The following is a 12864-nucleotide window of genomic DNA, read 5'->3' on the forward strand; positions in this document are numbered from 1 at the left end:
GTAGGAACAAGTAACAAATTGGGAAAAGAAAAATCACACAAGTATGAAAAAAAAAAGGAAGAGATGAATGGCCATAATTTTGTTAAGGAAAAGGGGATGGATTTTATGATTCTTTTAAAGGTAGTAAAAATATAAGGATGTAATTCATGCATCACAAGCAGCTTTTGAGTCAGCTGCATTATGTTGCAACTAGAGCTGTCAAATAAGCCCAATTTTCCAAAGCCCCAATTTTTTAGCCCCACTAAAGCCCTAGTTTATTAAGCCCTTTATTAATGAGAAATTTTTTAGGCCCCATAATTTTAGGCCCCTTAATTAATATGTTATTTTTGGGCCCTATTGAGGGGCCTTATTTTGTTTCAAAAATTTCATTTCTAGTTTCAATATGGATTATCATCATCATCATCATATCATCATATCATACTAAATTATAATTTTAGAAGTTCTTCCACCAAAATTTTCCGCCAATTTTTTTAATAAATATAAATAATTAAATTAATTAAATGAATTAAAAACTCCCACTATTTCAAAAACACTTTCTTAATTATTATAATCAATTTAAAAACTGATTCAAATTATGTATTTTGTTTTCATAACTTCGTGAAAAAATCGATCCCACTAAAGAAACAACTATGGTTTATATGTTGCTGCCTTAATTTTTTTTATGTTCTTCTATTATTTAAAAATTACTTTTATTTTTTCCGAAATTTAATTTAGTTTTATAATTTTTTTCAATAGAAATAAACCGTCAGCTTTTATTTAACTTTTGGTGTCTAATTTGAGGTCAAGCAATTGATATTTTGAAGCACTAGCAGTTAATTTTTTAATAACAAAAAATTACTTTTATTTTATTAAAAAAATTTAATTTTTTATAAAAATTTTCAAAATTTGAAATGGATCATCGGTTTTTATCGATCTGTATAATATTTAGTTATTATTATAAACAAAATTTATATATTAGAATGAATGTCACCATCATGTGAATAAATCAAAGAAAATCAAGGTAAATCTTTCACGTTGAATTTGTCAGAAAAAGAATGAATGTCACCATCATGTGAATAAATCAAAGAAAATCAAGGTAAAATGAACTAAACACAAAATATATTTATTGATTCATTTATTCTTTTTTAAAATATAAAATGAAAACTAATTAAGTAGTATTCAAGAAAGCATTGCCAAATATGCTTATTTATTTATTTAAATATCTTCAAGATATTTAAATACATATGGAAGAGAATATACGCATGGCCCTATGTAATAAAGATAAACAATTCTTGAAATACTGAAATGAATTACTAGTAGATGATAACTTAACAAGTAGATGCTTTAAAATATAATCGTGTTTGAAATTTTTCAATGATTCAAGAATTCAACTTGAATTAAGATTTTATTTGATTTGGGGCCTAATGGCCCTCTTTTAAATTTTGGGGCCTTTTAAGTTTGGGCCCTATGTGTTTAAGGGCCTATTATTTTTAAATTTTTTTTAGGCCCCATTATTATGGGGCTGGGGCTCAAATTAATTGGTCCCATAAATTGACACCTCTAGTTGCAACTGCTGCTAGAGCAACATTAAAACTTGCAAGATAGCAAGATGTTGATGCTGATGAGGAATAAGAAAGCTGGAGAGTTAGAGAAAGCATGTTTTAAATTCAAATTCAGATGCTGGTGAGATTGTTGATTTAGTGGATGAAGAAATTAAGCTTGATTCTATTGGTATTAAGAGTGGATGATTTAATTTTTGCAAGATAGATAAGCATGTAATTGCCTCAATAATTAATTTTTTGTTTCGTAAGTTATCCTTGCAAAATTTTGTGTATTTTGGTTCCTATGAACAATATGGTTAGTATTTTTTTTTATAAATAAATTAAATTGATTATTATTACATATTAATCATGCTTCATTCAAATAAATTTTAATTATATTTATTCAAATAATTTGTAACTTCACTAATTTATTTTATTATTTTTTATAACTTTACTAATTTGTAACATTTTTTTTATTAATGTGTATATCTTTTATATATATTTCTTAACAATTAATATACTATATTTATTTACTATTTCTAACGACATTGTGCGATTTGTGGCGTACAGATAGATGATAATTTAATTCTTTTTGCATTTTATATACATTTTTAACCATCAGTTTACTATATTAATTTACTATTTATAACGACATTGTACGAACCGTGCGAACGCACGGGTAAATGATTTCTTAATTATTTATTTTATTTTTCTACTAAAATATACATTTTTCGACGGGACAAAGCTATTTAATCTGTATATATTTTATTTACATTTTAAACATCATTATATTATATTTATTTACTATTGATAGATGACTACTTAATTATTTCCTTTATTTTTATATGTACATATTAACCTATAACTAATATTTTTGAAAAAAAATAAATCTATTAAATATATCAAAAATTTTATTTGAAATAAGTGAGATTTTAAATGTTTATAATAAAATAGGGGTATGAGTGACATTTGGATAAAAAAAATTTAATACCGGTTACCAAATCAAATACATATAATCACATATATTATATTTATTTATTATTTATAACATTGCGCAATCTGTGTGTTCGCACGGGTAGATGACTACTCATGGTAGATATGTAACGTTATTGTATGATGCGTGTGAACGCACAGGTAGATGACTACTTAATTATTTCATTTATTTTTTATACTAAAAAATATATTTCTAACTATATTAAATTAATATTTATATAATTATTATAATTTCAAATGTTTTTTATTCGTGTATCTTTTATATATATTTATTAGGGGTGGCAAAATGGGCCGCCCGCCCCGCCTTATGCCCGCCAAAAAATGAGCGGGGCGGGCATGCCCGCCAAGTAAAATGGACATAAAAGTCATGCCCGCCCCGCCAAGATGGCGGGTTGGCGGGCGGCGGGCTTACCCGCCTATTTTTATTTATATTTTTTTAATAGATTAATAGGTTTTTTTTACCTTTTAATTAAACTTTTCCCTTATTTTTTAAAACAATTTTTTATAAAAGCAACTTTTTAACAAATTTACTTAAAAAAATATTACATATATTTATAAATAAATGTATAAAATAAACCATCAAGAATTAAAATTACTAGAATTAACTAAAAAAAGAGTGAATTTTGGAGGAGAGGCGGGTTTTGGCGGGCGGCAGGTATGGCGGGCGGCGGGTTTTTGCGGGGCGAACTTTGGCGAGCCGCGGGCCTAAAATCCCAACCCAACCCGCCATTTTTTGGCGGGTGACGGGCTGACCCGGCAGGCCACAGCCCGTTTTGCCACCCCTAATATTTATTATCCATTGTTATATATTTATTTATTATTTATATAGACTTTGCGTGTGACCCGTGCGAACGCACGGGTCCTTACTAGTTTCAACAAGGAAGCGTATGGATCCATTTTTAACTCAAACAAAAAAAGTTACCTTTTTATTCAAAAAAAAAAAAACTTCATATTAATGGAAGAAATGAAGATCCAACCTGGAAGAAATCAGAAGGAAGAAGTAACTGGAGGGAGGGAAAAGTGTACATCTCCTCCACCTTTGAAATTTTCCCCTTTCTTGATTTTAATAATTTTGTGTGGCTAAGACTACACTAGATTTTCACTTCATGGGAGAAAATCCCTTCCCTGAGACGGGGCCATATAACAGCCATTGTTTTAGTCAATTGTTTGACTCAATTCCAATTATCAAACGGAAGTATGGAACAAATTCATTCATCTGTGTTCAAACATGGAACAATTCAAACGACAACCTCGTCTTCCCAAGTTCGCTGTTCCAAACCGTTACGACATTAGGCTTAAACCTGACCTCATCGAATGCCGTTTCTCCGGTTCCGTCGCCGTCGATATCGACATCATCACCGCTACTCATTTCATCGTTCTCAATGCCGCTGAACTCACTATCGCTAACGACACCGTTTCATTCACCAGCCACGATTCCTCTAAGGTACTACTATCATTTCTCAACTCTTGAGTTTTTCTGTTACTATTATTTTTTTTTTCTGATTTAGGATTGATGAATGTCTATGTTGTAGGTTTTCAAACCTTCAAAAGTTGAATTGTTTGATGATGATGAAATTCTCGTCTTGGAGTTTCCAGAGGAAATACCTATTGGATTGGGTCTATTGAATATTCAGTTTGATGGAATATTGAATGATGGAATGAAAGGTTTTTTCAGAAGGTAACTCTTTTTTTTAGCTTTTCATTGCTTGATTTCAAAGTTCCACTAACAAGTTGAAAGCAAAATGATTTTCGGGATTGATGCTTCAGCTGGCATTGCATTTGATCACTGATTCATAAAAAGTTTCCAAAATGCATATTGGACATGCTTATATATGCAGCAAATACGAGCATAATGGTGAGAAGAGGAATATGGCAGTTACACAGTTTGAACCAGCTGATGCCAGAAGATGCTTTCCTTGTTGGGATGAACCTGCTTGCAAGGTTTATATCTATTCCCCTACTTTTCCCTTTTTAATTGACCTTTTGTTAAGCACACAACTAGAAAATATTCAAATAATAAGCTTCTTTTAGGTTCATGGCTTTGGTGGCAAGACCGTAACATTCTAGCTAACTGTATCTAATGATGATGAATGCCTTGAGGTTTGGATAACTATTCATTGTGATTAATATTGCAGGCCACTTTCAAGCTCACATTGGACGTGCCTTCCGACCTTGTTGCTCTCTCCAACATGCCTGTTGCTGAAGAAAAAATTGATAACAATCTCAAAACTGTTTCATATCAAGAATCACCAATCATGTCAACATATTTAGTTGCTGTCGTCGTAGGTTTGTTTGATTATGTGGAAGATCATACTCCCGATGGTAAAGTCATGTTTGCCATGCACATTTTACTTATTGCCCTTATTTTTTAGTTCTGACTTTACCTTTTCTTCTCGAATTCAACATCTCTACAGGGGTCAAAGTCCGAGTGTATTGTCAATTTGGTAAGGCAAACCAAGGGAAATTTGCACTTGATGTTGCTGTGAAAACTTTGGGACTATACAAGGAGTAAGCATTACAATCCTTTGGTTTTCTAGCAGGAATTTATCTATCACAAAAATTTCTGGATTTTATTTATTTTCAATTCCATTAATCCACCACCTTGTCGCGGGAAAATTGGGGTCTCGAGTGACAACTACTTTGCAAAAGAAGTGTAACCCAAAAAGAAGAGAAAAATTGAAACAAGACCTAGTAACAGGCAGATGAGACATGCCAAGCTACTTAAATACTCCACCAAGCATCCCATACTAATTGTCTGAGACTTAGGTACCTCATAATACCCAAGTATCCATCATACCACTACCCCTGAGAGCTCACGTCACGTCCCGGTTGCTGCATTTTAATTAGCCTTTCCGAGTCAGCCCCACCGTAGGTGCCCTTTCTAAGCCACTGACAATCAGCTCTGATACCAAAAGATATGTATCCAAGTATTAGGGGAACCCTCCCTAAAAATCTAGCTATCAAGGGGAAGAGCCAATCAAGCCACTTAAATACTCCACTAAGCATCTCATACTACTCAACGTGGGACTTGGCCACCCCATAATACCCAAGTCCCTATCAGTTTCCAGGGACAGTTTGGTTACTATCCTTTCATTACAAGTTTATGGCATACAACATCCTTTTTTGTTACGATTGGCTTCCAAAGCACCACTATCCACCCCCAAAGACTAACAGCCCTAATATTAATGGGAAAAATCCTTATCATGTAAACCTTTTTTATACATCCGTCAAGCCTTTTCGTGGTTGTTTATAAAGTCTTTCTACTTCCATATGACAATGCTATCCTTCATATATTAGGTTTGCAAGTGGGTAATGGTGGGTTATATATGTTAATCTTCATTTCATCTGCTCGTATTATCTATCATTCATTAGTCAATTAACTGTGATATTGAACAGTTACTTCGACACTCCTTACACCTTGCCAAAATTGGATATGATTGCAATACCTGATTTTGCTGTTGGAGCCATGGAGAATTATGGTTTGGTTACAGGTCGGGAGACTGATTTACTCTTTGATGATCAGCATTCTTCTGTTGCTAACAAACAGTGGGTAGTTTTCTTTCATAAAATTGTTTATGACTTGGTAGCTTAAGTTCCCCAATCTCAAATTCTAAACCAGTCTTTGTTATTAATAACCGGATGATAGAAAATATTTCTTACATTCTTTGGTTGCTTTTAAGGTTGTAGTTGTTGTAGCTCATGAACTAGCACATCAATGGTTTGGCAATCTTGTTACAATGGAGTGGTGGACCCATTTATGGCTGAATGAGGGTTTTGCAACATGGGTGAGTGTTGAACCCATTTTTGGTGCTTTCTAATTTTTGTATTTTATCTATAACTAATTGACAGTTTTCTTCTGCTCTTTCGTCTTATTCTTTTGGTGTGGTCAGGTGAGTTATTTAGCAGCTGATGGCTTGTTTCCTGAGTGGAAAATATGGTCTCAATTTCTCCATGAAAGTGAGGCGGGTCTTAGACTGGACGGGCTTGCCGGATCCCACCCAATTGAGGTAATCTCTAGTTTCAGTTTTTCACGGGTTCAGTCTGCCCCTATTAAGTGATTTGTCTCACTTTATCAGTATCTTATCTGGGATTTCACGCAGATTAATTTTGCATGCAATGCGTTATATACCATTGATTATATATTGTCTGTCTATTTTAATCTTCGTAAACTAATTTTGCAGGTGGAGGTAAATCATTTTCGCGAGATTGATGAGATATTTGATGCAATAAGCTATAAAAAAGGTGCATCTGTTATTAGGATGCTGCAAAGCTATCTTGGTGCTGAAAGCTTTCAGGTTGATACTTTGCCTTCTTACCACTTTCATATAAAACTTTATTTTCGATGCCAAATTTTATGGAATGAGAATTGAGAGCCCACAGTGAACTGCTCATATGGGGATGATAAATTATACTCCCTTTGTTCCTTTTAGTTGTTGTTTTAAGGTTTTTTTGCACATACCAATAAATTTTTTAATGGATTTTTTATAATACCTTAAACTATGTATTATCTCATTTTGCTTATATGTCTATGATAAATAGTTAAGGATATTGTAGACAAAATAATAGTTAATGTTGCATTGAACTTTGAAAATGACAACTAAATAGGAAGAATCTTTTTTCTAAAAAAGTGATATTTTGAAAGGAACTAGGGAGTATCACTATTCACAGCATAAGTAAAATATTGTTGCCAGTTTTTAGATTTTTCTCTCAATTTTGATTTTTCACTATGCATGGAGTGGGTTTACTAGGTAGGTTGCACAGTGTAGTTGGCAGGGCATCTTTTATGTATTCATATGCGGATGTAACAGAATTTGTGTATGGTACTAAATTATGTATAAACTAGAATATGGCCAAGCCACGTTATATATTGCACTTTTTGTGATTAAATTCTATGCATGTCCTTTTTATGTAAACAGAGGTCACTGGCTTTATATATAAAAAGGCATGCTTGTTCAAATGCTAAAACTGAGGATCTATGGGCTGCACTTGAGGAAGGATCTGGTGAACCTGTGAATAAGTTAATGGCCACATGGACTAAGCAACAAGGATATCCTGTTGTATCCGTTAAAGTCAATAATCAGAATTTGGAGTTTGATCAGGTATCATTGCATCCAACCTTTTCATTAGTTCCTTGTCGTGATTCTTTTCAGAGAGAAAACCCTTTATGTGTATTGTAACTTGGGAGCCTTGTATGTTTACTGGCAGTCACAATTCTTGTCAAGTGGTGCTCAAGGGGAAGGCCAATGGATTGTTCCAATAACACTATGCTTTGGCTCATATGATGTCCGCAAAAATTTCCTCTTCCAAACAAAATCTGAAACACGTGATGTTAAAGAGTTACTCGGTTCCCCGATTTCTGAAGACAACAAATCTTGGATTAAACTTAATGTGGAGCAGGCTGGTTTCTACAGGGTGAAATATGATGAGCTGCTTGCTGCTAAACTTAGATATGCAATAGAGAGAAAATTATTATCTCCATCAGATCGGTTTGGTAAATTAGATAATCTCTTGACAATTTAGTTCCAATGCTATAAGAGGAAAATATTGAGTTACTACTTCGACAGGAATTTTGGATGATACATATGCACTTTGTATGGCTCGCAAAGAATCATTGACCTCCTTGCTTAACTTGATGGCAGCTTATAGGGAGGAAGATGATTATACTGTGCTCTCTAATCTGTTATCTGTAATGCTATCTTCCCATTATTACTCATTAATTACATAGGTTATTTATTGGATCTAATTTCAATTCTTTTGTTTTATAGATAAGTCAAAAAGTTGAACGTATTGCAGCAGATGCAGTTCCAGCCTTACTAGATTATTTCAAACAGTTTCTTATCAATATTCTCCAGTACTCTGCAGAGTAAGTTGGATTTTATTGCAGTTAATGGTTTTTTTAGGAACTTGAGTATTTCTGCTACAACATTCCTGTTTATATTGCTTTGCAGGAGGCTTGGTTGGGATCTTAAACCAGGAGATACTCATGATAACGCGTTGTTGAGAGGAGAAATTTTGACTTCCCTTGCTAAATTTGGACATGATCTGACACTGGATGAAGCAAGCAAGCGATTCCAGGCTTTCTTAGAAGACAGAAATACTCCACTTCTTCCACCTGATATAAGAAGGGTTCGCTGGAGCATCATTTGAAATTTTGAACGCGGGAAATCTTATGGATTTTTCATTTGATGACTTTTTTTAATGTCGGCAGGCAGTTTATGTGGCTGTAATGAAACGGGCAACCAAATCTAACCGGTCGGGTTATGAATCACTTCTGAAAGTATACAGAGAAACTGTCCTAAGTGCGGAGAAAACGCGTATTCTGGGTATTGAAATATCTTCAACGAAGGCATAACACGGTATTTCTAGGTCTAGATACTAATATTTTCTATGCTTGTAGGCTCGCTGTCTTCTTCATCTGATCCAGACCTAATTCTTGAAGTTCTTAACTTTATGTTATCTTCGGAGGTATGTATCTAACTTTAAGATATTATTTGAACTCATAATACATAATTACATAATACATTTGGCATATTATCATATTATTAGTTTGGAGATTGATATAATGTCATGCGTGGATAAGGTTCAAATTCAAGATGCTCCTCATGGACTCGGTGTCAATCGGGAAGGAAGAGATGTGGTTTGGGCATGGCTTAAGGTATAAATAACACATAAAAGTACTGCAGTTGTCATTTGGAGTGTGAAATACGAAGAATAGAAATGAGAATACGTTGAACAGAAATGAAGTATACTACATATTTTGGTATAATTTTATCACTATTAGATTCCTTTTAAGGTTTAGGAAATTGATCATTGGATAAAGTTTAGTTTCGTTGTTGCTATTTGGAGAAAACTTAATCGTAGAACTAGTTTAAATACTTCCTTAAATCCTTTGCCAAGATTTCCTGTCATCTGTCATAGTTTATCTCTAAACCTAAAGAACATGCTAAGATTTTGGAGAAAAAAAACTGATGGAGATTATGATGTTTATTATCTGTTAACCGTTCTTCCTTTTTATCTTCATGTCTTACTGTTCTTTAATTTTATACAGGAAAATTGGGAACACATTTCAAAAACTTATGGTTCTGGATTCTTAATAACTCGCTTTGTCAGTGCAACTGTCTCACCGGTTTGTCCCGCCTTTATCTATTTTCTTTTTCCATTGGTTTCTTAGCAAGCTTGACACCCCCTAATTCCATTGTTTTTCTTGTTTTCTGTTGGTGCAGTTTGCTTCCCTTGAGAAGGCGAAGGAAGTAGAAGAATTCTTTGATAGCCATCCTATGCCCACCATTGTTAGAACTTTAAAGCAGAGCCTCGAGCGAGTTAATATAAATGCAAACTGGGTTCAGAGTGTTCAAAATGAAAAGGGTCTTGCTGATGTTATAAAGGAGTTGGCGTACAGGAAATACTAGACCCTACTTCCCCTTGTTTGAAGTGTAGTTTCATATAATAATAATGGTTGTGGCCTTCTGCCTTTCCTTTCTACGTTATGTGACTTTCTGAGACATGCTGTGTCTTTCGAAGGCCCTGAAACCTGCTGATCTATAAATTATGGTTAAAATACTTCATGTGCTCAAATTTGGCTTGTTATATAAGTGGCCAATTTCTTGTATTTCAATAATGCTTGTTGCTGTTCAAATTAAAGAGAATGACAAGGACATTCACAACACTCACTTTCAAGTCTGCATTTATTTTCTGCCTTTCTATTTTGTCAAAGTTTCAGAATCATTATGCCAACAATATGCTATCAAATTCATAGCTCATTCACCAAATACGTCCATAGATCAACATTATTGTAGCCAAGGATGGTCCTACTAGTGTGTACTCATATCTTTTGGATCTGCAAGTCATGCTTATGAAAATGAGATAAAAATCTAAGTGTTTCGCTGAACTTTTTCCCTTTTAAGTTTCAACCGTTTATTTCCAGAAAGGAAAATAAGTCCAAAATCCATCTCTAGATTCGGTCTGTTGTTTCAATCAAAATGAATATTCATTTTTTCAATATGTTTTGATGTTCTCTTCACTGTATGTTGTTGCTTGGTCAATTTGGTGGAAGGGTATCTCGCTGTGCTGGACTTCGTCTCAGATTGTGATTTGTTGTATTTTGATTTAATAACTTTTTTAAAGTTTGTTTATGTAGCTGCTAATAGCATCCCCTTCTTCACAATTGCTTTCTCCTTGTGCCACCTCAGGTGTTGCTTAAGACCGCACCGCCCATCGGAAGTGAATCTGTGATGAACTGAATTAACTCTACAAGATCCATGAAGTTATTCTATCAGTTTTGTCCAATAGTATTCTCCTGTGAGTTTTTTTTATTTATGATTGTTGTAGTTATGCTCCTAGTCCCGTTTTCACATCAGAATGAGAATGAGTATGTTCCACAGGGTAAGATACATGGAGATGCTGGCCAAAATCTATGAAGCACAGACCCCGACAAGTACACGACACGGACACTTCGACACCGATAATGTCAAAAACATCGGCATCCTTTAATAATCATGATGAATCAAATGAAACTGTGGCATTTGGTAACACCGACTCTTAGATAACTCAAGCGGTGTTCGAGTAGGAAAAAGGAGAATTTTTGGTAAAAGTTGTTAAGAAGATCATGTTGGTGAATGGAATGCGGTATGAGCTGCAGGAGATATATGGTATTGGAAATTTAGTGGAGAGTGGCGTGGATGACAACGACCACGGAAAAGAGTGTGTGATCTGCTTGCTAGAGCCTTGTGACGCAGTTGTTCATCCCTGCTGACATATGGTATATGCAACATCCCTTTCTTAATGCATTTTTTCTTTGATTAGTTTTTTTGATCAATTTGATTAGGGTCATTGAATGATACTGATGGTAGTCATCAATATAAATATTATTCTTGAAAATCTGTTTAATCTTAGGTTCTTAGAAAATTCACGATCATTGTCAAATTTAACAATTGAAACTGGTTATATTTGGTCCTCGACTTTCTTTGGATGGTTTTCTACTCTTTTTTGCAGTTCATGTGTAGCGGACGTGCAAAGGTTTAAATAGTTGCCCGATTTGCAGACAACCAATTGAGAGGCTTTTGGAGATAAAGGTAGGGACTGAAAAATTTCAGGGTTGGGTAAATTTTGTGTGGCCTATAATACTTCACCAATGGTTTCTGCAGTTTTAGTATACATTTGATACCCAAACAGTTTAAAGTCTATTGTTTACCATTTGGACTAGGGAATGACTCTCTCTGGGACCAAAAACAAAGCCAATTGTCCACTAATCCTTTATGAGTATATCGTTTGTTGGATCATGCATATGTATTCTTTGATTTTTATTATTCTTTCGTTGTTTTGCACTTAAGATTATACTGTTTATTGTTTATTTGTAATAATTTGATATGGTTAATTATATTTGTACCAAAGCTCATCTACAACATAATTTCAGTGTTAATTTAGGGCACATGACTTTGGTCAATTGGAGAATGGCATTTTTGCTTAACTTTGGTGCTTATATATGTTTATCTTGTTTAGTATTAGTAAAAGCAATGCTTTACTAAATCCAAGAGAATTCACATGAAATTACTGCATATGAAAACTACACTGTCAAACCAAGCGTTTGGGCTCGAGTGGCAAACGAGTCTCTGCAAAGAATGATATTCGGGAAATACCGAGTTCGATTCTTGGCAGAAACAACGCGATGTTTAAATATTAACAGCAAAATCCGCAGAAAATCTGTTTTCTAGAAAGAAAAATAAATATTAACAGCAAAATCCGCAGAAAATCTGTTCACTTTCTTTTTATGTCCTTGAAAACATTAAAAAAAATAGACTCCATTTATTGAAAAATGACATTTGTCACATGGTAAAATAAAAAAGAGATAATGTAACTAAGGCTATGTACAATGGTTTGCATATTTAACATCTCTTTTTTCACTTTTTATTCTCCACATCATCTTCTCTTTCTTCCACATAATAATTCAATATTCATTTAATTTTTACTCACTATAATGGTTTTGTTTAATAAAATTCAACACCCAATCCCACCATTTTTTTTTGACAGACCCAATCCCACCATTTTAAACAATCACAACAACCAATAAAATTTTGCAAAGTAATATATGTGAGCTCACACTTTCTCATTCAAAATGTTGAATGTTTTCAACATATATTAATCCATATCACTTTCAACTCTTTATTCAACACTTCATTGCACCTATTCAACTATTGAATAATTTTTTCAACACCCCCATTGTAAATGATCTAAGATGCTATTTTAAATCAGCTCAGCTGATAGTTCCGTAGGAACATCAGGTACAAAATCATGAGTTCGAATATGCGACATCTCATTTGTTCATTTTTAAAATGTGAACTCCAACTACTCAGCT

At 33.7% G+C, this 12864-nt stretch overlaps 1 protein-coding gene across 4 annotated transcripts; it reads left to right on the forward strand.

The window, feature by feature from the left end:
* Positions 1-3412: 3412 nt before the first annotated feature.
* On the forward strand, positions 3413-12380 carry LOC131660761 (aminopeptidase M1-like). 4 transcript variants are annotated; one of them, XM_058930072.1, is made up of 21 exons: positions 3413-3957; positions 4046-4191; positions 4352-4454; positions 4649-4835; positions 4928-5021; positions 5910-6063; positions 6194-6298; positions 6404-6520; positions 6695-6808; positions 7430-7612; positions 7719-8004; positions 8078-8199; positions 8279-8376; positions 8462-8639; positions 8722-8836; positions 8911-8978; positions 9094-9168; positions 9562-9639; positions 9737-10811; positions 10895-11584; positions 11716-12379. In XM_058930072.1, exons 1-19 carry the CDS (start codon positions 3742-3744, stop codon positions 9920-9922), a joined length of 2625 nt encoding a protein of 874 aa, XP_058786055.1. In that variant the 5' UTR covers positions 3413-3741; the 3' UTR covers positions 9923-10811; positions 10895-11584; positions 11716-12379. The 4 variants fall into 4 exon arrangements, with proteins under 4 accessions (XP_058786055.1, XP_058786054.1, XP_058786056.1 ...); XM_058930071.1 differs by having other exon boundaries at positions 10895-11271; positions 11505-12375; XM_058930073.1 differs by lacking the exon at positions 3413-3957 and having other exon boundaries at positions 4052-4191; positions 4281-4454; positions 10895-11271; positions 11505-12379.
* Positions 12381-12864: the final 484 nt, after the last annotated feature.

The sequence above is a fragment of the Vicia villosa genome, linkage group LG3, assembly GCF_029867415.1.
Source record: "Vicia villosa cultivar HV-30 ecotype Madison, WI linkage group LG3, Vvil1.0, whole genome shotgun sequence".
NCBI lineage: Eukaryota > Viridiplantae > Streptophyta > Magnoliopsida > Fabales > Fabaceae > Vicia > Vicia villosa.

Coding starts and splice junctions, on each gene's coding strand:
- LOC131660761 (XM_058930072.1), top strand. CDS start 3,742: ATGGAACAATTCAAACGACAACCTCGTCTTCCCAAGTTCGCTGTTCCA. Junction 6,299..6,403: donor ATGAGGGTTTTGCAACATGG/GTGAGTGTTGAA, acceptor TGGTGTGGTCAG/GTGAGTTATTTAGCAGCTGA. Junction 8,377..8,461: donor ATTCTCCAGTACTCTGCAGA/GTAAGTTGGATT, acceptor ATTGCTTTGCAG/GAGGCTTGGTTGGGATCTTA.